The sequence below is a fragment of the Lissotriton vulgaris genome, chromosome 12, assembly GCF_964263255.1.
Source record: "Lissotriton vulgaris chromosome 12, aLisVul1.2, whole genome shotgun sequence".
Lineage (NCBI taxonomy): Eukaryota > Metazoa > Chordata > Amphibia > Caudata > Salamandridae > Lissotriton > Lissotriton vulgaris.
The window spans coordinates 48,616,743-48,642,073 of NC_141700.1; the positions used below are offsets into that span (position 1 = coordinate 48,616,743).

Below are 25,331 nucleotides of genomic sequence, written 5' to 3' on the forward strand. Positions count from 1 at the left end.
GACAATATTATGCAAGCTTCGCTGCTAGGAGATGCTGGCATTATAATCGAAGTTAATTAGAAGGACTGATCTTGTGTGTCGGACTGTGTATTTCTGGGCAACTAAGTGTAACCAGTATTAATAGTAAGGTGATCATTTAGATTGCTAGTTAGTCCTAGTGAGTGGTAAGGAAAATGCTTTAAACCTAAATCTTCAGTATGTTGTAATTTATATGAAACATGGAATCACGTGGGTCTGTAAGCGGTCTGTACAAGCTCACTAAAACATTTGATAATCATGTCTATTTACAAACATAGGTCAGTTTCAAACTGTATAAGTCCTGAATTAATATACATTCCTGTATACTTTTGATGAGTACACTCACTTAAGCATTTGATAATCATATCCATATACGTACATAGATCAGTTTCAAACTGTAAGGGTCATGAATACATATACATTCCTGTAAATTTCTGATAATCATATACATTCGAAAATTATAAGATCATGTGACATGTATGCAAAGAAATGAATCATAAGGTAAAATAAAACATAAGGCTCTTATTCCTAGTGTCTCTTTGGGTGGAATTCATATTTCATTTGCAAAAGTGATGCGTGATCAGATCCAATCAATATGAATTATCATCATATACCCATTATTTTCCTCACAGAATTGATCTAAAGGATATGTGTTCTAACTATGTGATCAATTTGGTTATGTCTATTCTTGTGGTGGATAGGATTCCTACAGATAACATGAGAGATCGTATTTGTCATTTAACCCCAAAGGGGTTAATGTTTTTAGATATTTAATCCAAAAAAGTTCACGTTGCATTAATCTCTGATGGTTATCGATACCTTCCTTGATCTGTACCTTTTCAATTACAAAGAATCGCAGTTGTGATATGGTGTGTTTTTCGTCTCTCCAATGGAGTACTAAGGGTGATGTTAGGTTCAAGTTGCGAATTCTGCTCTTATGTTCTGTTATGCGCACTTTTACTTTGCGTTCCGTTTTTCCCACGTACATTTTGCCGCAGGGGCACTTGATTGCGTATACGACGTTGGTGGAATTGCAATCACTACTGTGTTTAAGCTGTATGGTTTTTCCTGTTGTTGGGTGTGTACACACGTTTCCTATGATCACATTGTTACAGTTAGTGCAATTAGTGCACTAATTGCAATTCCACCAACGTCGTATACGCAATCAAGTGCCCCTGCGGCAAAATGTACGTGGGAAAAACGGAACGCAAAGTAAAAGTGCGCATAACAGAACATAAGAGCAGAATTCGCAACTTGAACCTAACATCACCCTTAGTACTCCATTGGAGAGACGAAAAACACACCATATCACAACTGCGATTCTTTGTAATTGAAAAGGTACAGATCAAGGAAGGTATCGATAACCATCAGAGATTAATGCAACGTGAACTTTTTTGGATTAAATATCTAAAAACATTAACCCCTTTGGGGTTAAATGACAAATACGATCTCTCATGTTATCTGTAGGAATCCTATCCACCACAAGAATAGACATAACCAAATTGATCACATAGTTAGAACACATATCCTTTAGATCAATTCTGTGAGGAAAATAATGGGTATATGATGATAATTCATATTGATTGGATCTGATCACGCATCACTTTTGCAAATGAAATATGAATTCCACCCAAAGAGACACTAGGAATAAGAGCCTTATGTTTTATTTTACCTTATGATTCATTTCTTTGCATACATGTCACATGATCTTATAATTTTCGAATGTATATGATTATCAGAAATTTACAGGAATGTATATGTATTCATGACCCTTACAGTTTGAAACTGATCTATGTACGTATATGGATATGATTATCAAATGCTTAAGTGAGTGTACTCATCAAAAGTATACAGGAATGTATATTAATTCAGGACTTATACAGTTTGAAACTGACCTATGTTTGTAAATAGACATGATTATCAAATGTTTTAGTGAGCTTGTACAGACCGCTTACAGACCCACGTGATTCCATGTTTCATATAAATTACAACATACTGAAGATTTAGGTTTAAAGCATTTTCCTTACCACTCACTAGGACTAACTAGCAATCTAAATGATCACCTTACTATTAATACTGGTTACACTTAGTTGCCCAGAAATACACAGTCCGACACACAAGATCAGTCCTTCTAATTAACTTCGATTATAATGCCAGCATCTCCTAGCAGCGAAGCTTGCATAATATTGTCGATTGATCACCTATAATTTAGTAGCAGCTAGAACCACATAAACAGGAACCTTCTGTTCCGTTACGAACACTACACAGCAACCGCTAGCAGTAAAGAGCTGACAGCCTATCGATTACATAATCGGGACCCAGAGGAACACACACAGGGTATCCACAGGCATGAAATTCCTTTTTATAAACTTGAGAATTCTTCCATAATAGTTCTTTTCAGTGTCCACCACGGACGATTGAATAAATAATTGCAAACTTCGCCCGTTAAACCCGCAAATCTAGGAATTAACACAGCGTGTCTTGGTACAAGACAGGTTCAAATATGGCGCACACAATCACCATCGGGACTCCCAGGTCCTGTTGACGTAGTCCTTTCTCTTTGTCATTCAATTCAACTCCGCGGTGAGACAAACGGAGTTACATATGGCGTTTTACCGGCACTTCGCGTAGTACAACGCTCGTTAGACGGAACCCCATACAAGGCGGACATTCTTGGCGAACCAGGTATGCAGCCACATGTTCATTTTGAACAATTCGAAAATATTGCTGCATTACTACCAAGCAGACTAGTAATTTAGTTTTTTTCACCAAACAGTGATTCCATTTCGGTGAAGATAAGGTAAGGGTCTTAGGACCTGTAGAAACGATGATATCGATATGTTCAAGAGGATTAGTTTTATCTTGACATATATGAATTTCTTTTTTCAGCGAATATATAACGTCACACACAGGTATGTTTCCATCAGGTCCTTCGGGATATAGTTTTAGAAACCCTTATGCAATCATAAGTTGATTATTTACTGTGATTATTTATTTACTATCATCCACAGTGACCAATATTGAACATAAGGATTGACACGCATATAAATTGTCTGAACTGGCAGGTATGACCTAACAATAGGATCTAGCTACATACACCCCATGAACCCCCATTAAGATTCTGACATCATCTTATATGTTTGATTTCCAGACACGCCCCTGATGAAGGCACCATCGCGGCGCCGAAATGCATTGGGCTCACGTGTAATAAATGTATATACTGTTTAATGTAGAAATTTAATTGAATTTAAATCAATGATGTATTGGTTATGTGTGTAAAAATGACAAAATGTTGAAATACGCTTGTATTATGAAAATATGACAATAATACATGAGTAACACTAACAAAGCTTGAAATAGAACAAGAATAAAACAAGCATTCAAAATCAAAGTGTGTGAAGTATAAATAAAGCGCGGAGCGCTAAGTGCACAGTGCCCGATTTGGTGGGCCCAACAACCCACCGTAACTTGAGTCCAGGGTGTGGGCCTATTTTTAGTTGCTTGTGGGTCTGTCGTGCTGGTTTTACTGCCTTATATAAAAACAGGCATTGCCTGCAGCAAGCTCAATTACATGCTCTTTTCCATATCTTGCAAAGTAGCTTCTCTTTTTACAAGTTCGGAACTGCCCACGTTTGCAAACTTTTTTTTTTTTTGAAAATGTTTTTATTGCAGGATTCAATCATGCACATAGTCAAATACAGACATTATGTTAATCTTATAACAGGGTCATGTTGCCTGCATGAACACAGAATATTGTACATATACACCATTTTTCATTTTGTAACATTCCCCGGCTAACTGGATCCCCCCCCCTCCCACTAACGTTCCCGGCACTTTAACCTTTCAGTTAGGCACTACACACACCGCGTGGGTTTCCTTGTGCACACAGCAACTAGGTCCTGTAGCATTCAGTCCTGACATTATACTCCTCGTCATTGAATCACAGTGTTGCATACCATCAAAACTTGGCAGTCCGTTTGCACCTTTCCGTGCGGTCAGCTCCGTACAGTTACCGGGGCCAGTACTGTGGGAGAGGCGGGGTGGGTGGGGGGGAGAGAAGAAGGGGGGGGGGGGGAGAAAAAGAAAGGCTGGGGGCGAGGAAGCAAAGACGGCGGGGGGGGGGAAGGAGGGGGGAAAGAAAAGGGGGGGGGGACACAGCTACGTACAACCATAATCACATATACTGTTAGATTCCCATTGTATGTATATACGACTTGTAGTAACCTGGGACGTCATGCACAGCAGTTAACGTTCCCCCAATCACAATATTTCCCCATCACTCCCTGCATCCGAAGGAGTAATTCCGACAGCATTACCTGTTTCAAAATCCAACAACAGTGCATGCCATTCCATATAGATGGGGTTTTTTCGCAGGCCCCTACGCTCCTCACGCTGCAATTCCATGCCCTCAGCCCGTCCCCTCCTCAGTACCTCCCCCCGCCAAAGGTCTGGGTCCGGCGGTCTGGCTGATTTCCATCGCATCGTTATTGTTCTCTTAGCTAGCAGTAAGGCTAGATCAGCAAATCGGAACGCTACGCTCCTCCCCCTCTCAGGTGACCCCAATCCTAATAGACAGTACTCCATATTTGCATAAGGCTTCGCTGGTGCCACCCTGGCTAGGCCGTCCTGAATTGTGGTCCAGTAGTACCCCAGCTTTGGGCAGTTCCACAGCATGTGTATCAGCCCTGCATCAGCAGCCCCACATCTAGGGCACGTATCCACCCCTTCAGGGAACATGTCGTGAATCCGGTGCGGAGTGAGGTATGCCCTATGAATGGTCATGAGTTGAATAAATTTAAATCCCATTCCCTATCTCTAAACTCTCTACCTACATCCCCCTCCCATTTGGTCCTGAGAGGTAAAAGTGTGATGGCCTTGCCCGTTCTAATCCCATGTGTTATCCATTTTGTTAAATGGCCGCCATCTCCCATCAAATACTGCATAGTGATGAGTGAGTTCACAGGAGGTTCTACTCCCAGCGGCGCCCACGTTGAGGTGACATAATGTTTGACCTTGGCATACAGTAGAAACAACCTCTCGGGGGTTCCATGCAATCTATGAAAGTCTGTGAATGTCATCATAGCGCCGTCGTGAAATAGATCACCCACCTGCCGGACGCCTGCGTCAAGCCAGTCATTTAGCGCATGCTCCGTCAGTGTACCCGTCGCAAGAGGAAGCCCTAATAGCGGTATCGTAGGAGCATAGGAAGTCATCACACTTGTGTAGCGCACCGCCTTCTTCCAACAGCCTATGGCCAGTTTAAGCAGGAGCGGCGCTGCACTCGGTATTTTAGTTCGCGGTAGCAATAACTTATGGGTGGCGCCATGTGCCCTGTCCTCATCGGTCATATTGATCTCATGGAGATTGCGCCCTGCCAGCCAGTAGGCCAGCCATTGCAGCTGACAGGCGTATCCATACGCCCTCAGATCCGGAACGCCCATTCCCCCTCTGTTGGTTGGCAGTTGCATCTTATCTAGGCTGATACGTCTCCTACCCGGGCCCCATACCAGTTCAGTCAGTATCGTATTTAGCGCCGTGAACGTATATGCGGGGATCATGAGCGGCAAGTTTGTAAAGAAATAAAGGAGACGGGGCAAAACCACCATTTTAGAAATGGCCACCCGTCCGGCCACCGATAGCGGCAGAGTATTCCAGAACTGCACTTGTTTCTTTAGGCCGGTGATCGCTTTCCCCAAATTTCCATCCAGCATGTCCCCCGTCTCCATGTATAGCTGTATTCCAAGGTATTTAACAGTCGTATCTGCGATCTGTATAGCGTACGGTGGGAACCGCAGCATTGTATCCTCACTTGCGTTACGGAAACAGAACCCATATGACTTAGCGTCATTAACCATAAGGCCCGATAAGGCCGGGAAGTCTTCAAAAATCTCCGGTATCGGATCCAGGCTGTCATGCATATTTCCTACATATAATATTATGTCGTCGGCATATGCCGAGACAACATGAGTCGCAGTATCCCTCCGCACTCCCCTGTGATTGGCAACCGTCCGCAGTTTATGCAACAGCGGCTTCAATGCCAATATGAACAGCAGCGGAGACAGCGGGCAACCTTGCCTAGTGGCTTTCTCTATATGTAAGGTGTCAGATACACATTTATTAGTGCGTACTCGGGCGGTCGGCCAAGTATAAAGCAGTGTTAATCATGCTATAAACTCGGGCGGGATGCCAAATCCACGGAGTGCAGAAAACATGTAGTCCCATCTGAGGGAATCGAACGCCTGTTTCAGGTCCAAAGAGATGCAGCCCTCTACGCCAGTGGTTGCAGATTCGTGGAGCATCACCTGGCTGAGCCTCCTCAGATTCATGGCCGTGCTGCGTCCTGGCACGAAACCACATTGATCCGAGTGGATCAATCAAGGGATAAAAGAGGCCAATCGTGCCGCCAAGATCTTACTGAGGATCTTATAGTCTGTGTTTAACAGTGATCGAGGTCTGTAATTAGCGAGGTGCAGCCCGTCCCTGCCCGGTTTCAAAAGAGAAACTATCAGTGCCTGCAACGATGTAGCTGGAAGCCCATGTGCGGTCAGCGATTCTACATATAGTGTGTGTAAGTGAGGTGCTAGGACATCCCCGAATGTCCCATATAACTCGGCTGGTAGGCCGTCAGACCCAGGTGTTTTCCCCCTAGGTATTGTCCGTATTGCCTGCCTTACTTCCACCACCGTAATGGGGCGAGCTAACTCCAAACTCTGTTCCGCCGTGAGTTTCGGCATATTAAGGTCTGACGTGAATGCCTCATAATTCTCTGTTGACATTGGCGGATGCCGTGCATACAGCGTCTCATAATAACGCTGGAATGCAGTATTTTTAGCTCTGACTGAACTGGTGTGCCCTGTCGGTTATGTACCTCCAAAATGGGGGTATGTAAAGGTGCATCACGTATCAGCTTTGCTAGCAAGGGGCCCGTTCTATCCGCATGAGCATGTTGTCTGCATGTACATTCCCTAAAGTCCAGTACTCTCAACTCCTCCAGTAGTTCAGCATGTCGTATGTGTGCCTCCTGTAGTTAAGTGGATTTAACATTCGCACCTGCCTCTTCACAGTCAAGCATCGCCAGCCTCCCCTCCACCAACGTTTGCAAACTTTGGGCCACTTTTCTAGCTATCTGAATCACTATGTGGCCACTTTTATTTTGATACCCAGTCCTGTTTTCTGTCCCAGCCCAACCTGCACCCATGGTAGTCTCATTCTGTGTGAGATTAAGTTTGTCAGAAGCCTCTGATGGTGGGTTCAAACAGGGCGTGCATTGCTTTCCAGTCACAAGGAAATATTTTGAATATAGAAGGAAAGACCAGAAAGTATTTTGTTCGGGCCTGCACATAGAGGGGGAATATTAATATGGTCAAACTTGCTTCAAGGTCTTTAGTTCTGGTTCCTCAAGCTGAGCAGTTTCCCAACCCATAACTGAAGATGTAGTGAAAAACAAGCGTACATTGAGAACTAGGACAGCCTGGTCAGGCTGATGAAAAGATCCTGGAACAGCGCTTGAGCACAACTCGCCAGCAGCATACATGGACCAACCACACAAGCAGACTCCCTTAAGTCCTTGTACGGTAAAGGTACTGCTCTGCAAGTTGGATTTGCAGCTTTTAGTCCTATATAATTTTTAAAAGTAAAAAATCTAGATTTTTTTATATAAATACTTGAGTCTAACAGGCTGCATGTAGTGACGGCAAGAAGATAAAATTAGTCCGTTTTTAACCTTGAATATTTATGATGTGACCTGGAGAATTAATTTTGCGAATGATGAACAGATGCTAAATTAAATGTGTAATTCCAGAGTTTCCTGTTAGTTTGCTTTGCTTGAAGCTATGAAAAAAATCTCTGAAGCAAAAATAAAAATACAATCTCAGAATATTTTTACGATTGTAAAATGATTTACTTGATACCTAAAAGGTCACCTCCTAAAACTACAAATGCTCATCACCTCACTAAACGCTAAGCTTTTTCTGCAGAATTGGGAATCTCTCGTGCGCTTCTATATCTGTTTTGAAATGTGGTTCTACTTCGAACAATCCCTTCTTGATCCCTGATTTTGCTGGTAGGTCAAACGACTTAACTTTGCTGGTCGGGCTTTGTAAACCCCTTTAATGGAGTCCTCGTCCGAGACTAATGTGGAGCGTTCTTCCTCTGTACACTGTGTTAATAGAGCCCAGTGCTTGCTTTATTTATGTAATGTGACTCATTGGGCAGTTTTAAAAAAAATCATAAAATGACATTGCCACTTTTTCGGATTTTCAAAGCTAATCTCCTCTTTTCAATGTTCTAGCATGCTTTCAGGTTTTTAATAAAGCCGAAGAGCAGCATGGCTGTGTAACCGGCTGCAGAAACCAGCATCCCTTGGCGGGGAGACGTAAGGATAAGGTAGGGGTAACTTCTGTTGTGTGGAAGTGAGACTGGAATGCATTAGTGGTTTCTCCGCTGTAATTATTGAATGTTACATAATGTATTTATTTTGCAATGTCTATCATATATTTATTTTACACCTTTCAGTGCCTCATGGGTATCTGCAATGTGCATATTTACAACTTACAAGTAACAAGCTATTCACTGTATATAACTTATAACCGCGCCCATAGCTTGTTAAAGGTAATCCGAATGACTGATGGAAACTATTTGCAATGAACAGGAGACTGATTAAATCTTATCCAGTGGATGGCGAGGGAGGCGGGCAGGGGCATCAGGAAAGGAATTGGGTAGAGGAAGACCAGGGAAGGGACTATGAAAGAGTGGAAAAGCCTTAGCCCACGAAGGGTGAATGTTTCTGAGCAAGCTGGAATTGACATGCGCATGATGGGCGGGTAGTGAAAAGAACTGGGAGCGTGTATATCCAAAGAGAAGAGGTGTAAGGACAGGAAACGCCGTGTGTGGAAACAGGTTCATGGGAGCCAAAGGATTCCACGTAACGTTTCAACAGGAATGTTTGCCGTTTTTTACTAAATTGAAATTGAGTTCCCGCTTTCCCACATGATGACTTGGGTGCAAGGTAAGGTTAGCAATACCTTCACTGTTCTGTTTTGTCGCATACATTAATAAGCATAAATTACCCTAGGCTTTAAGGAGCTATAACTTCCCCTTGCTTTAAAGGCCCCAGGCTACAGTCATCCTAAAATACCGCTACTATGCACTGGTCAGATCAGTACAGAAAACCTCAGTGGACAAGTGAAGAGCAAAGAGCATTCACGCCCCTGTCCATTGAATATTGTCGATGTCTCAAGGCATTAGTAACTGTTTTAGTCCCTGCAATGACCTCACACATAAATAATCTAAGTGTTCCCAGGCATTAAATGTAAATGCCTCATGCTGCAGTGACCTTTCATAGCCCATAGAATAAATGAGCATTAGCTGTGCCGCACACTACTAGCACCAATGGCATTATTGGTTCCAGACAAAGTCCATAAGGAGTATTGATTGATCATTGGTGTCCTGTGAATAGGAGTCTCGATGTTGTCAGACAGTAATAAGTAACAATGTGGCCTGCTCTTAAGAAGCCGCATTAAAAGGGCCATGCAGTTATGTATATCCATGTCACCCCTTATAGTAATGTCCAATAGACCTAAGCAATATCAGGTGTCAATGGTCCTCCGAATTCATGAGCATAAACGGCTCCAAGCTATAACTGTTATCAATGGCGGTACGCAATTCAGTCACTACAACTTACTGGAGTATGAATGGCCCGATCAGTCCGCCTTGTGGTACTGAGTATCAATGGCACCAAGCAATATTGATCATCACTGGCCCCATGCACAGTCCTTTCTGCCTGCCCCAGGGTCAGAAAAGGTTGTACTTGTTCCCTCCTACCTCCCGTCTTGTCTAAGTAAGCTGCTGGAAATATGCCTTATTTTTGTTATTAGTTAAACCCACCTGGCCTTCCCCATGTGCCAGAAAGGTTGTTTGTGTCCCCTTGACCAATGCCAGTGGTGGAGATTTTGGTCTAAAACACCTTACAGGTGCTCCAGTGCATTGTACGAAATTGCAAACAGACCACAGGGATATGTGACTGAAAGAGGAACATGACAGGTAAGCTTTGGCTAAGGGCCAGAATGATTGATGTTGTGCCACACTCCATATAAATACCCAGCCTTCCCCAAGGGTGGGAGGGAGCAGTGCCTTTTTAAAAGTAAGAAAAATGAGTAGCTGTGGGGTGGGGATTGGGGTGTTAAGTGGGCTGAGCAAATTTCTATTGGGGTGGCCTGCTCGGTGGCCAGTAAAGATGTGGCTGCACATGGAATCAGCCGGCACCCCCTCCTTGATCCTGTATTGGCGTCGAAGGCCGCGGGAGAAGGGGGGGATGGACTGTGTGCACAACAGGAAAAACCTATTTATGTTGCACAGGAGTGTCTCAAAAACATGAATGGGTGTGGGGGAAATGATGCTCCTTTCATGGGCTATTGCTTCAATGTGTTGTTCTTACCTGCCATGTCTTGAGATATTATTCTATGCACGGTCTTTTCTGTATGTACCACTGCCTAGCCTTGCCGTAAACTTGTAATAAAGCTGGTTATTAGAAAATGTTAAAAGAATGAAATGGGGCAACTGGTAACTGAGAGGGCAAATGCCTGGGACGGTTGGACGTAGCTCTAGTAGCAAGCTTGGTCAGAACCTCGTACAGCAGCATTTCTGGTCCTTCTTGCCCTCACTGCATTTTTCAGGAAAGGGCGACCAAGCAGGTGATTGCTCCCTTGATGTTCTGTTCCATCTGGCCAAGGAAAAAAGCTCTCATTCTAAAAAAGAATTAAAAAAAATATTGTGGAGGAAGGAAGTCTGGACCCGAGGCTAGGTTCATAAATATGAATAGGACGTTTGGGCAGCAGTTACCAGGTTGTGGTGTCCTCCACCGTTATTCTCTTGGAGGTTCCCTATGAGACCTAGAATTTCCTACAGACGTTTGTGAAACGATAATATTGGGCTTCTAAAGCAAAATAAATGATGCGCAGATTCCTAAGGCTTGCACGCCCAGGTCTTCTCATGTCAATCTAGTAATGCTTGCTCAGAACCCCTCGTGATGGCCATTGGAAGTCATACAAAAATGAAAGCATTTGGTAGAAATGTCTTTTCCTGGAACATTAGTTTCCTTTGGCTTTTTTCTGATTAATACTAAATCTTTACACATTCTCCTCAACCTTCCACCTCTCCACAAGAGAATGTCATGCATTTGTTTGTTCCATTTAGTACCTTTTTCTACTTTGTTTCAATTAGTTACATCTGTTAATTACCTCCGTGCATGTGCAGCGCATAGGAGATTGAACGAAAGTGACAACACAAGAATTTATTGATCCTTTCGGTAACTCTTGCACCCTATCTGATTTAGCTGAGTGGTCCCATGCTTGCCTGGACCCTTCCTACGTTATTTTTTGCCCTGTCCCTTCCTGTATCGTTGTATGCCCTGCCCCTCCAGCCCCTGTCCTTTGTTATGTTGCTTGTCCTGTCCCTCCCACATGGTGTTACTTGCCCTGTGTCTTCCATGGAGTGTTGCTTGCCCCTCCCCTTCCTGCACTGTGGTGCTTGCCCTGTCCCTAGCGCCAGAAAAAAGTAACACGACGCTGCCAGTGCTGGCTGCATCATAGCGCTTTTTGTTTTTTAACTTTGTTATGCCGCACAGTAGCCGTGCTGGTGTACAACACGGCTAAAAGATATTGACAAAGCCAATAGCTCTCGTATAGGCGAAACCTATTGCCTGTGCATCATTTTTCCTAGTTGAACAAGCATTGGCAGACTAGTCAAAGCTGCTCTGCCCTTATATCTTTCTGTGAGCTGTTTTGGACCTGTTGTTGATTATCGGAAGGTCAGAGAGAGTTTAGTAGAGTTCCATCTCCGGGTGAAACGGCTTGCGGTTCAATGCTACAAGAAAGTTTGCTTCTCTTGAGTTCTTGTTTGGATCATAAGGTTCTAATGAAAACCAAAGCAAGCTTGTTATTGAGGAGTGTTGAAATGAGATGTGTGCTATCTCGAGTTCAGAGGAAAAGAAGAAAGAGGAAACCAGTACCACAATGACTTTAATATGCACCACTTATCTTCCAAATTTCAACAGTAAAACAAATCTAAAACATTTGTGGTTTGTCCTTAAGAGCCATGTAAGCGACCTAGCACACTCTAGGCTTTTCCTGATACTACCTTAACCCAGTGGTTAAGTAGGGGATCTGTGTTTTGAAATTAATTCACACACTTGATTGTAAACTTGGAAATACATCTCCAGAGGACATTACCTTTTGATAATTGGAAGTCAATCGTTGTCAATAATTCCTCCCAATATCTGCTCCACATACCATTACATTAGACATTTCTGGTCTTGGCACTCTGCTAACCCAGTTTTTGTCATCCCATGAACATGAGTGCCTGGTGACCAGGGACCCCTGTGTTTGAACCTCAGCATGTGGTAGCCAGGAATATTATCCATCCATGTGCGGTTGAAAATTTGAGCCATCAAGAACCTCCAATGACCAATATGTCTATCGATCTTTTAGTGGCCAAAGAGCTTAACCTCCTTGAGACAACAGTTCATCACTGTTAATGTAGTTGGATCTCTGGCCGTATTCCTTTTGGCTGCTTTTGATGCCAGCAGAGGCAACAGAGCCAACAGAGGCAATTGTCAGGATTCCTCCTGACAATTGGGCTCAAGCCATAGCTAACGGACCGGCGGACAGAAACCTCACCTTCGCATCTTCAGGGAGCCTGCTGCCTGCTGTTACCGCTACCACTGGCCGGACCCGCTTCGCGGGTCCCGCTGCGCTGTTAGCAGCGGCCGCCACACACTACATCTCAGCAAGGGGCTTGGCGTCTGCACTGACCGGCAGGGCTGCGAGCTTGCAGCGGGGGACTCCAAGGACCAGGAGTCCCGCGCGCCCGTCACCACCTGGGCTGCTCTCCCTGCCGGCTCCACCCCCACCTGCCTCACTTAAGCGGCGGCTTAGCACGCCGTAAGCGGATTCCTCCTGACAATTGGGCTCAAGCCATAGCTAACGGACCGGCGGACAGAAACCTCACCTTCGCATCTTCAGGGAGCCTGCTGCCTGCTGTTACCGCTACAACTGGCCGGACCCGCTTCGCGGGTCCCGCTGCGCGGTTAGCAGCGGCCGCCACACACTACATCTCAGCAAGGGGCTTGGCGTCTGCACTGACCGGCAGGGCTGCGAGCTTGCAGCGGGGGACTTCAAGGACCAGGAGTCCCCGCGCGCCCGTCACCACCTGGGCTGCTCTCCCTGCCGGCTCCACCCCCTCATTCACCAATCCCATAGCCATAAAAGAGAAGCTAAAAAGTAAAGGAGGACCCCGCACAGGCTTATAGGGGACTGGGGGGATAATGAATCTTAAAAGACAGGGATGTCCCCGCGAGAGAGCAGTCTTAGACTGAGTTTCACACCTGGTTCTTAAATTCTAGGGTGAACATTTCATTCTAAAATAAAAGTATTTACGAAGCATGCCTTTAATATGGCGGGAGAGGTAAAGTTACAATGATTTGTACTCAACTTCTATAAGTGTATGGTAAGACCAACTACTTGCTTATATCACTAAAGATGCCAAATACAGAAGGAGATGATTGTTATATACCCTTGTTCAAACTGCAGTTATTACGTATTCCCCACCATGAACACAATATTTGGTTGTTAAACAAAAAGAATAAACAAGACCCAATGACAATAATGTAAAAGATAGAATGCAATAAAAAAATTTCACACCATGAGTTACTCTGTCAAACATTTATTGTATATACACATTGTTAAAAATTTCATTGTTACACAGTATAAAAACTTTTTCAAAAACATTTAATACATTTGAATGAACATAGTTAAAAACAAAGAATCACAGGTCGACGCGGCGTTTCGGTTTCTTGGATTAGTACCTTCTTCAGGACAGATTCTACATCAAATTTAAAAATTTAAAAAGACAGAGTTACTCTAAGTTGCATTGGTGCAGTCTATTAAGTTTTCACAAGTTTATGATTAATCACAATTGTGGTTACTCCAGTTACTCTTTAGGCATCTCTAGTACAAACACACATCTATTTTACCACAGTGTTTTCAGTTTACACACTATTACTATTATAAAATGTCTTATTTAAACATTATTCGCCCCTTTGAAACATTGAGTTGTGCGAACATATTAACCATATTCTTTCTGCCCATACACTTTGAACAAAACTAATACTGTTTACCTCTCTCATGGACTTGAGTGGTCCAATGCTTACGGAGCTTTAGATGAAAAAATTTCTATTCATGCACTAAAGGTATTTGTAAATTTATTGCATACCTTAAAACCAGTGGAATAAATTCCCCACCGGACAACGTTTTCTGTTCACAATCTGTTCTGTTCACGTTTTCTGTTCACAATCTTGCAGCCGTCTAAAAGACGGCTGCAAGATTGTGAACAGAAAACGTTGTCCGGTGGGGAATTTATTCCACTGGTTTTAAGGTATGCAATAAATTTACAAATACCTTTAGTGCATGAATAGAAATTTTTTCATCTAAAGCTCCGTAAGCATTGGACCACTCAAGTCCATGAGAGAGGTAAACAGTATTAGTTTTGTTCAAAGTGTATGGGCAGAAAGAATATGGTTAATATGTTCGCACAACTCAATGTTTCAAAGGGGCGAATAATGTTTAAATAAGACATTTTATAATAGTAATAGTGTGTAAACTGAAAACACTGTGGTAAAATAGATGTGTGTTTGTACTAGAGATGCCTAAAGAGTAACTGGAGTAACCACAATTGTGATTAATCATAAACTTGTGAAAACTTAATAGACTGCACCAATGCAACTTAGAGTAACTCTGTCTTTTTAAATTTTTAAATTTGATGTAGAATCTGTCCTGAAGAAGGTACTAATCCAAGAAACCGAAACGCCGCGTCGACCTGTGATTCTTTGTTTTTAACTATGTTCATTCAAATGTATTAAATGTTTTTGAAAAAGTTTTTATACTGTGTAACAATGAAATTTTTAACAATGTGTATATACAATAAATGTTTGACAGAGTAACTCATGGTGTGAAATTTTTTTATTGCATTCTATCTTTTACATTATTGTCATTGGGTCTTGTTTATTCTTTTTGTTTAACAACCAAATATTGTGTTCATGGTGGGGAATACGTAATAACTGCAGTTTGAACAAGGGTATATAACAATCATCTCCTTCTGTATTTGGCATCTTTAGTGATATAAGCAAGTAGTTGGTCTTACCATACACTTATAGAAGTTGAGTACAAATCATTGTAACTTTACCTCTCCCGCCATATTAAAGGCATGCTTCGTAAATACTTTTATTTTAGAATGAAATGTTCACCCTAGAATTTAAGAACCAGGTGTGAAACTCAGTCTAAGACTGCTCTCTCGCGGGGACATCCCTGTCTTTTAACATAAAAGAGAAGCAACACCCCCGCTGCGCGGGAGCGCGCCGGGAGAAGCCCGGGACAAGGGCGGGACCGTTTGAGGCCTAAGAGGACTGGCCTGGCCCACCCCCCCTTGGTTCGTGTCACTGTCACTGCGCCTGGACTTCGAGACTAGTGAGTACACTTCCGGAATTGTAACTGCCACACATCATGTGCACTCGGGGTAGTCGCAGTAAGACTGCACTGGGTTTGAGCAAGCCTAATGGGACCTTGGACGATTTTCTTGTGAAAACAAACTTGGCAATTGACGCCGAAATCACTAAAATGCAGAAGAGGGTTTCAATTGAGCTAGATGCTGCGCGCAGGCTTTCCCAAACCTTTGCAAACTCCAAAAAATCTTCCTTGGGAAATATTGCGTCTGCTGCATCCCCCCAAAACGCTTCACGCCCCCTCCCTCTGATAATTCACGCCGACATTCATCATCCTCCCCCTTCTTCTCCACTTCCATCAGCCCCCACCTTTATCTTCACTCCCATGCACTCTAAACCTACTGAGGGTCATGTGTCTACTCGACCTGGAGTCACTATCACTGTGCCGGACATTCCTGCCCCCTCCTCCTCTGTAGTAAAAACCAAAAATCTAGATGGCCCAGCCCTGAAAAAGAAAAATAATGCAAAATCTGCTTACGCTCGCAAAAAAGCAAAAATTGCAAGGCAGCAGTTTTTCAATCACAGAAGAACACTGCCCAATACAGGGGAGCTCACACAAACATCACACTCGGCCACCCAGCTAATAGGGGGTGATAGCGAACATAGCCATTCTAACATCACTCTTGCCCCTGCTCCAGAGAACCTCGCTGTTTGTGGAGAGAACTTAACGGGGGGAGGGCAAAACGAGCTAGGGAGGGATAAGGACAAGGCGGGTGATGATGAAGATTTTCTCAAAACAGTCTGGGCTACTTTAAAACAACTACTGTCACCTTTTGAACTCAGACTGTCACGTTTTGAGAATCACCTTCTTGAAATGGACAAGACCTTAGTATCCCTGGCCACGCTTAGCCTAAAACAGCTGGAAGCCACATATCCCCGTATCGCTGTGGGTGTCCCCCAGGTTAGCAATGATGGCATTCAATCTGCACTAGCCCCCAATGCTGGCATCCAACCGGCCCTAGACCCTAACGCTGCCACCCTTGTTTCTTTAATCCAGCCCCCACCTTTGCCCCCTCCACTACCTAAACCTATTCCAATCCCCAAACCTCGGACAATTTCAAACGTCCCTGTTCCCCCCACATCAAACTCATTAAAATCAGAGATAAAACCCCCCAAAAAACAGGTGCAGACCAAAGCTATCCCTAGAGCTGCCCAGAAGGCGAATACGATTATCAGCCCTCCACTACCTAAACCTATTCCAATCCCCAAACCTCGGACAATTTCAAACGTCCCTGTTCCCCCCACATCAAACTCATTAAAATCAGAGATAAAACCCCCCAAAAAACAGGTGCAGACCAAAGCTATCCCTAGAGCTGCCCAGAAGGCGAATACGATTATCAGCCCTCCACTACCTAAACCTATTCCAATCCCCAAACCTCGGACAATTTCAAACGTCCCTGTTCCCCCCACATCAAACTCATTAAAATCAGAGATAAAACCCCCCAAAAAACAGGTGCAGCCCAAAGCTATCCCTAGAGCTGCCCAGAAGGCGAATACGATTATCAGCCCTCTTTTACAGCGCACAGTCAACCATCACCAAAGTCACCAGAACTTTCGTGGGGGCTATATTGATCTCCCCCCTGATGCTGGGCCCTATGTTGTCATCTTGGCCGGGGTACCTCCACTTGACCCTGATTCTGTGGAGTCCCAGTGGTCTTTAAAGAACAAAGTGATCTACTGGCTAAATGTCAACAGGCAGCTCCCTCACACCACCAGGAGCAGGGTCCTAATAGTCAGGCGAGTCCCATGGGTGGGTCGCACTTATAAATCCATACCTGGAGACTGCATTGTGGTCTCATTTGCAGACCCCCATACAGCCCAACTTATCACCACTTGGGATCCATATGCTACTGACCACTCCATTGTCACCAAACCCCTTACCTTCTTTTACCCTCCAAAACAGACTGTAGAGCTACCTGGGGCCTGGTCTATAGCCCACAATCACAGATGGAAAGGCCAGGGGCAGGGATGGCAACCCACTAACAACTGGTGGGAAGGAGCACCCACTATGAATAGGTTTGAATGCCTAGACCAGGTGGATTGACTGGGAACCATCGCTCCTACATCCCCCTCGAGTCCCCACAACTACCCAATGAATACCAGTAACATCGATAAATTATTGCCCATTAACAAAAATTCAACCCTACCGGGGGCAGATCAATCCTGCCCCGAACAGCGTGCCCTTCCTGCGCAGGCCACACAACAGATAGAGATGACACATTCCCTAGTTCCGATAGATACAATGGGGAACGTGGGTCAACCTTACCAGAAAAATAGTGACTTAAAGCATTCACTCCTATCCTGGAATGTAGCAGGCCTGGGTAATAAGATCACCCACAAACCTTGGTTGGAGATTGTGCAGAAGCATGGCATCCTTTGCCTGCAAGAAACCTGGCTTGTAGAGGAAAGCCACATCCTGGGCTACCGAACATTTCACTCACCCGCTGTTCCATCTCCCCAGGGTCGCAATAAAGGGGGTCTGTGCATATATACCTCGAATGTAGGGGATGTAAAAGTATATAATTTCCACTCTGATCGATACTTCCAAATCCTTTCATTTAAATGGGGCACCACACAAAAGGTGATACTGGTGAATTTTTATAATAACATGCCAGCCAAGGAAGTGGAATTGATTTTGAATAAAATGACCCATCATATCCACAAACTGAGAGATCAAAGCACGGGGGACCACACAGTACTGTGGGTGGGAGATTTCAATTGTGCCATCTGTCCAGCTTCTGAGTTAGGTTTGTGCGGCCTTTCAGATCGCGAGGAGGATGGTCCTTTTCACTTCTCACACACCAATCTGGGGTCTCTCCTTAACAATATCATATTCTCTTTTGATCTAACCTTCATCAATCAGGCATGCTCCCCCCCAGTTCCCTTTGCCCCAACATATAATGGAAGAGGCTGTGAAACTACAATCGATTTTGCACTAATATCACCTACTAATCCCAATTTTATAACTTTTTGGGAGATTGGGGACGACCCAATGAGCGATCATTATCCTATTTTTTTGGGGGTAAGGTTGACAGAGGGGAAAGCAAAGGAACCTAGCGGGGCTCTTTATCCACTTGATGTCACCCTAACAAAGATCAACGGCTATGTGATAAAGTGGGAGAAAATGAACCCTACAACCTTCTTTCACAACCTCGTATCATCCTGCTCTACAGACATATTTGTCTGTTTAGAAGAAGACACTGATCCAAAGGCCATCATGGCAGCCTTCTCTAACATCCAGCGATTCATAAAAGATACGCTAACTAGGAGCCACAAAAAGAATGGGAAGCACACACGTGGGTGGTTCGACTCCAGGTGTACAGCTGCCCTGAAAAATCTAAAGAAAGTTTTATCCGCCGAGAGTATAAGAGGGCAATTAACCAGCGAAGGGCGACAATGAAGAGGGAGGCCTGGGAAGCCTTGGGGGAAGCTGCCAGGAATAAGGACACTAACCTCTTCTGGAAAGTCATATGATCTGTATATAACACAAAAGACAGTGACAATTCCATAGACGTAGCAATTACGGCAGAGCTCTGGGTAGAACATTATGGCAAACTTTACACCAACACCCAGGGTGACACCCGGAACCAACAAGAGACGACCTCACCCTTGCATAAAATAACTGAGGATTATCCGTTAAGTGCCCCCCCAGTATCCCCCTATCCAATTGACCTGGTTTTTACCACCCTAGAAGTGGAAGATGCCCTTAGGGAAAGCCCGTCAGGGAAAGCCCCTGGCCCTGATCACACCCCAGTGGATGTCTACAAAACAAATCTGGATTTCTGGGTTCCCCTGTTAACTAACGTTTTAAATATGGGAAACAAATGTGGCTTAATTAACACCTGGTCAGATGCAATTGTAGTGCCCATCTTTAAAAAGGGGAACAGGGACGATCCTGCTTGCTACCGTCCAATATCGTTATTGGACGGACTTATGAAAATCGCAGGAAGGATCGTCCTTAAGAGGATCCAGTACTGGGAAGCAGAGAAAAAGGTCATCTCGGAGTTCCAATATGGGTTCCGAAAGGGACAGGGCACACAGGAACAATGCTTAAACCTGTCTTTATTGGTCTCCAAATACACTGAGGCCAAAAAAGGGGACCTGTTCGTTACCTTTGTTGACCTTAGCTCCGCATTTGATTGTGTGGACCATGCGCAGCTCTGGTCAACACTGGAACACATTGGGGTGGATCCTATTATCATCATATTCATAAAAGAATTATATAGAGATGCCGGTGCCAGAGTGAGGTTCGGGACACAGGGGCAATGCACTCAAAAATTTGCCATAAATAGAGGGGTTAGGCAAGGCTGCATACTTGCGCCCCTTCTATTTAGTTTTTATATAAACTCCATTGCAGAGAATTTAATAAACTTCCCAAGTGACTACCCAGCTGTCAATGGTAGGCCTGTACCAATTCTCTTATATGCCGATGACGCGGCAATTATGTCTAGGACTAAGGTAGGGTTGCAGAGAGCCGTAACTGAATTCTCATCCTACATGGGGAAAAGAAACCTGAAAGTTAACACCTCTAAAACCTTCTCCATGTCCTGCTCCCAAAAAAATAAGAGACCACAATGCTCAATATATCTCGATGATCAAAAAATTGAGATCACGGACACCTTCTGCTACCTGGGCGTTGTTTTTGAGAGGAGAGGATGCTGGAAACATGCAGTATCTGCCAGGAAACTTGCTTTCAGCCGTGCTATTGGGGCCCTGCGAACTTTCGCAGCTAAAATTGGGGGCAAACCTATCGCCGAGATGGTACAGATCTATCGGGCAAAGTGTATAGCGACGGCCACCTATGGAGCAGGTCTATGGGGTTTCGAGAATCTGTCCTCACTACAAACCTGTGAAAACATTTTTATCCGCTACTTACTAGGTGTGAACAAAACTACTTCGACTTTTATGCCCCACATTGAGACTGGCCTCAAATACCTCAGTGACATTATAAAGTCATCACCTTGTTTGCTTTGGCACAAAATTTGGACTACCGTGGAATGCCAATTGAACAGAGAACTCATCAAAGACTGCTTGACCCTGGATGGCGCATCAAAAATTAAATGGCTACGATACGTCCAGCTGATGTTCTCCAACATTGGACACCCCGAATATTATGACGACCCAGAGTCTTTAGAAACCTTGTCTAGGCCGGCTCTCAAAAAACTTTTAATCACATACCTAGAAAGCGCCAGATGGAATACTGAGAAACTCAAAAGCACTACCCTGAGTTACCAGCAAATTACCCCCATTGAAGGTTTACAATTGTATCTCAGCATTGAAACTGCACCCTGCCCTCGCATGCTTCTCACTAGGCTGCGTTTAGGGACTTTCTTTCGCATGGTCACTTTCCCAAAACAGAATGATTGGACCTTGTCGAATCTAATTTGCCCATGCGATGATCATTCACCACAAAGTAACATTCATATCATGTTCTTTTGTAATTTGTACTCCACCCCGAGGAAATTGTTACTCTTACCTCTACTTAAACGCTGGGGGATAAGAACATGTAAAACTGCTTATCTGAAGTTACTATTGCTAGATGAGGTGTATGTTATCTTTGTTGTTTCTCGCTTTTTAATGTCAGTGATGAAACACAGAAACTCAATGACCTAACCTTTATACGTTTAAATTAACTAAACACTCCATTATGAGGCCTTCCGTTTAAACGTCTATTACAGACTTTTAATATCTGGAAAAATGTTTTATAGATTTTTTATAAATTTTGTCTATGTGGAAACTGTTTTTAGATTTATGGTATAAATTGTACGTGTATGCTTTTATGATTTTCTGATAAATCGAATAAAGCTAATTTGATTTGATTTGATTCAACTACCGTTTTAGTAGGACAAGCCAGGTTAGACTGACCTCCGTATTCTGCGGATTGGTCTTCAGTGGTTTTCAGATGGACTCTTGGATTGTGGCGTCTACATCCTGCTCTGATCATCTGCATGACATTACTCAACCATCACTGAACGACATACTGAACATTACTGCATCGTTGTGTTTCACATCCATAGTTTATTTACTATCCTCTGCTGCATACTTCTCTCTCCCTCGTTATCAGATGTCCACATGCAGTCCTAATGCATCCATATGTTGTGGTCTCCCTATCATGCCGTGTGCTTGGCCCCATCACTTTGTCCACTTGCGCTAATGTTATGTACCAGCCAGTGGGGTTTGTGTAGCTGTTACCCGGTATGTTGGACACACGTATTGCTAGTGTGTGGCTGATTGACTCACTCGTGCACTTTTCCTGTTAATGTAGATCACACTCTTACAAGTGCGTTGACACCTCTGGGACGGAAATATGCAGCTGCCGACACTGCCTTTTGTATCTTATCGAATACAGACACCCATGCAAAGCATGGCGGCATTATGACTGTCGTTACACTAGGTCTGGGTGAAATTTAAATGGAGTCTGTATAATTAGCGTAATTTAGGGATTTTAGGAAATTCGTGCTCAGCCTGTTGTACAAAATTTCCAAAATGATGACACTCGGTGTAAATATACAACAACAGAAGAGAGGTTACATGTGTCTCAGAAGCCACAGAGACGGAGCCATGTAAAGAAAATGCCAGCCAGCCCAATTTGGGAGGATAGGAAAGCCCTCACACACCGACCTAGTCAGTGTCATGCTTCATCATAGGGCCCCACCTCGGAGGTAGAGTACCTCCTCGGTGTGCTATCAATCAATCAATCAGTGACACTTATATAGCGCGCTAACTACCCGTAGGGTCTCAAGGCGCCAGGAGACTGCGGAGCAAGTTGTGTGATAAGGCGTGCAGTGAAAAAGATAAAGTAAAAGTGTCTAACAGGTATCTCAAAAAATACTTTATTGGTAGATCCCTATAGCACAGTTTAAAATATGTCTTATGTGTCTGAATTTATAGCTAAAGGTAATGGATTGGTTTAAATCAGAATATTACAGTCAGTCAACATGTTTCAGCCTTCAGTTGGTTTAAATTTACCTCGGCATTCGTCAGGACTAGTGTAACTCCGGTGGTATGGATTCTCTAATCATCCACCCTACCTGAGGACGTGAAAGTGAAAAAAGAAAAATTGTGAATTGTGACCCCGAAGAGGTCCGGTCGAGAGACTAAGCTAGGTGCTGACGAGGGTAGCGAACGCTGAGGGCGATGTGCCAGGGACGTTCCTACCTCCCTCCCGAGACCCATGGTGCATTTAGCGCCAACTTTTAAAGTGCAGATATATCCTAAACCAGGATTTTTGGGATGTGACAATTGTCCACCCTTCCTTTTTGCACTTTTTTCACAATTTTTCTTTTCGTAGCACACTGAGGAGGTACTCGACCTCCGAGGTGGGGCCCTATGATGAAGCATGACACTGACTAGGTCGGTGTGTGAGGGCTTTCCTATCCTCCCAAATTGGGCTGGCTGGCATTTTCTTTACATGGCTCCGTCTCTGTGGCTTCTGAGACACATGTAACCTCTCTTCTGTTGTTGTATAGCCTTAAACTGGGGAATAAGAGTGTTTCTCAATCTCCCTGTCTCTCCCTTTGTTTCTACATACACTCGGTGTAAATATTCACCGTTCACAGTAGGAATGTACTGCAAATAGTGCAGGAAAATGTTACCTTAAAAGCACAGGAACAGCAGAACGCCGGCAGCTGCATTCTCTTCCCAATAATTGACAGGAGGATGCCTTTTTCATTAAAGTATTGCGCAAAATGATTAATATCCTTTTATTTGGAGTGTATCTGAAAATGGACTTTTAAAGATCACTTAAAAGGTCTTTGTAGGTGTTAAGATGATTTGACGTTATGCACTGCATTTTGGATTGTGGTAAATTGTAACTGTTTCAGTGGCTCTATCTTTTTTTTAAAACCCGTTATCACCTTAGTGAAGTGTTAGTGCTCCTCATCTGTAGCCTGATGAGATGAAGAGTAATTATCTCCCTGCACTATGTTTTTGGGAATGTTACATAACATTATACATGTCATTATAAAAAGTGTAGAGTCTTACCACCGTTCTACCCTGGCCCAACCCTCCTTAGATGCCAGTATCTGTCCTTCCTTCCCCTTTGGTCCTCTGCACTCTGAAATCTGGATTCAATCCTTGGTATTGTCGGGGTTCCGATGCTGGTGATTCTGAGTCCTAGGTTACAAGGTCTTCTCCTGTCCAGTTCTAAATTTGTAAAATAAAATTAAATGGCGGAGCCTGAAGTATTTCTCTGGAGTCCACTGCAGCTGCATCGCCCCAGCTCCAGCCACTGTTGCCTGATTCCAGTGACAGAAGTACATAAATTAAATCGCCACTGAGCATTTCTGATTAAAAAATATGCACACAGCGCCACCATATGGTGGATAAATACGTACCTGTATTTAGAAAAAGGTGTAGGTGCTGTGCACAGGCAACACCGGCACAGATTAGGCACTGCTCCTGTCATCCCATGATATGATTTCCATTGGCACCAGGCCTTCTCAAAATTTCCTAGGCCTCCCTCTCCCTTTATACGCCACCTGCTTTTTACCCTGCAACCTAGTGATATCCCTCAGTTGTGTTGCCTCTGCATTGCTTTAGCAGAAGATGAGGCTTGCCGATTGCAAGGCAAGGGTAATTGAGAAACCTTAAAGAGGAGTGTTTCGTTATGGAGCGTACCACTGTGAATTGCAGTCCTTTCCAAACTCCGTTCTGGCAGTGTTCTTTGAAAGTCCGCGGCTGCGTGGAAGAGTGCGGCCCTTTAAAGCAGCGGCCCATAGTTAAGATCTAAATCTTATTGCAAATAGCTGGAGGCCAGTTCCTGCTAAGGAACCGGGACAAAAGCAAGACTGATAACATTATTCAACTTCAAGCATTCTCCTAATTAAATCAAAACTGTTTTCTTTAGACCTAAGAGTGAACAGGCAGAATAGATTAAGGAAAGTAATTGGGTTCAGAGATGTAGCCATTTTGTGTAACATGAAGACTTATTCTGGCGGAGAAAAAATGTTGCTTTGTTTTTAGTGTGAACATATTATATCTTAACTTTCGGTCAACCGGACCTTTTTATTTTTATTTGAAAAGTAAGAACTTTTCAAAGAATCACATTAGTCTACCCTCTGTGGCTTGCCCAGATCTAAAACAGCCCCATTAAGTGCCTCCCTTAAGTCCAGGTTGTCTCTAAAAGCAAGGTGGGTCAAAATCTAAAAGAAAATGTAAATGTTTTGGTTGACTACTTTTACAAGCGTGAAAAAGCAGTTCCTACATTAGCCCTTCAACATTTTCCCCACTTCAGCATCACACAACCCGTTGTGGTAAACCCAGACGGAAAGAATTATCTGCAGACCCACCACACAATGACTGCATCAGCTTCTACCTGCACGGTGGGAAGGACATGGGTGGCTAAAGTTCTTTGCAGTTATGTAAAGATTACCATTCATGAGCAGTTTAGGACTAGAGGCTCTCAAACACAGTAAACCGTAGAAATGTACACCCTCCCCTGGGACGTCAGCGAGGTCGCCGCCACTTTGGGGTAGTTAGAAAAGGTGGGTTAATAAACAGTACAACACCTTTTACATGTAGGAGGGTGCAAGAGGAAGACAACACGCCTTACACTTCACCAACCTTCTGTGAATAAGCCACACACCACTCCCCCTTAACATTGGCTCAGCCGCAGGATTATCATCTATTCAGGGCATGGCACGCCGCTTCCACAGAGGCTCATCTCATTCATGAAAACATGAACAGGAAATCTCAATCTTTTACTGTTGAAAGGTTGTTAGGATTTTATGTAAGTTTTCCACAATGGATCTTCCATTGC

General features: G+C 43.8%; 1 protein-coding gene across 1 annotated transcript in view; it reads left to right on the top strand.

The window, feature by feature from the left end:
* The window catches only part of TMEM59L (transmembrane protein 59 like), a 163,831-nt gene that overhangs the window by 61,423 nt on the left and 77,077 nt on the right, over positions 1 to 25,331 (top strand). The window contains exon 3 of the mRNA XM_086947026.1: positions 8,309 to 8,403. Within this exon, the coding sequence (XP_086803152.1) occupies positions 8,309 to 8,403 (95 nt within the window). The remainder of the gene's footprint in view (positions 1 to 8,308; positions 8,404 to 25,331) is intronic.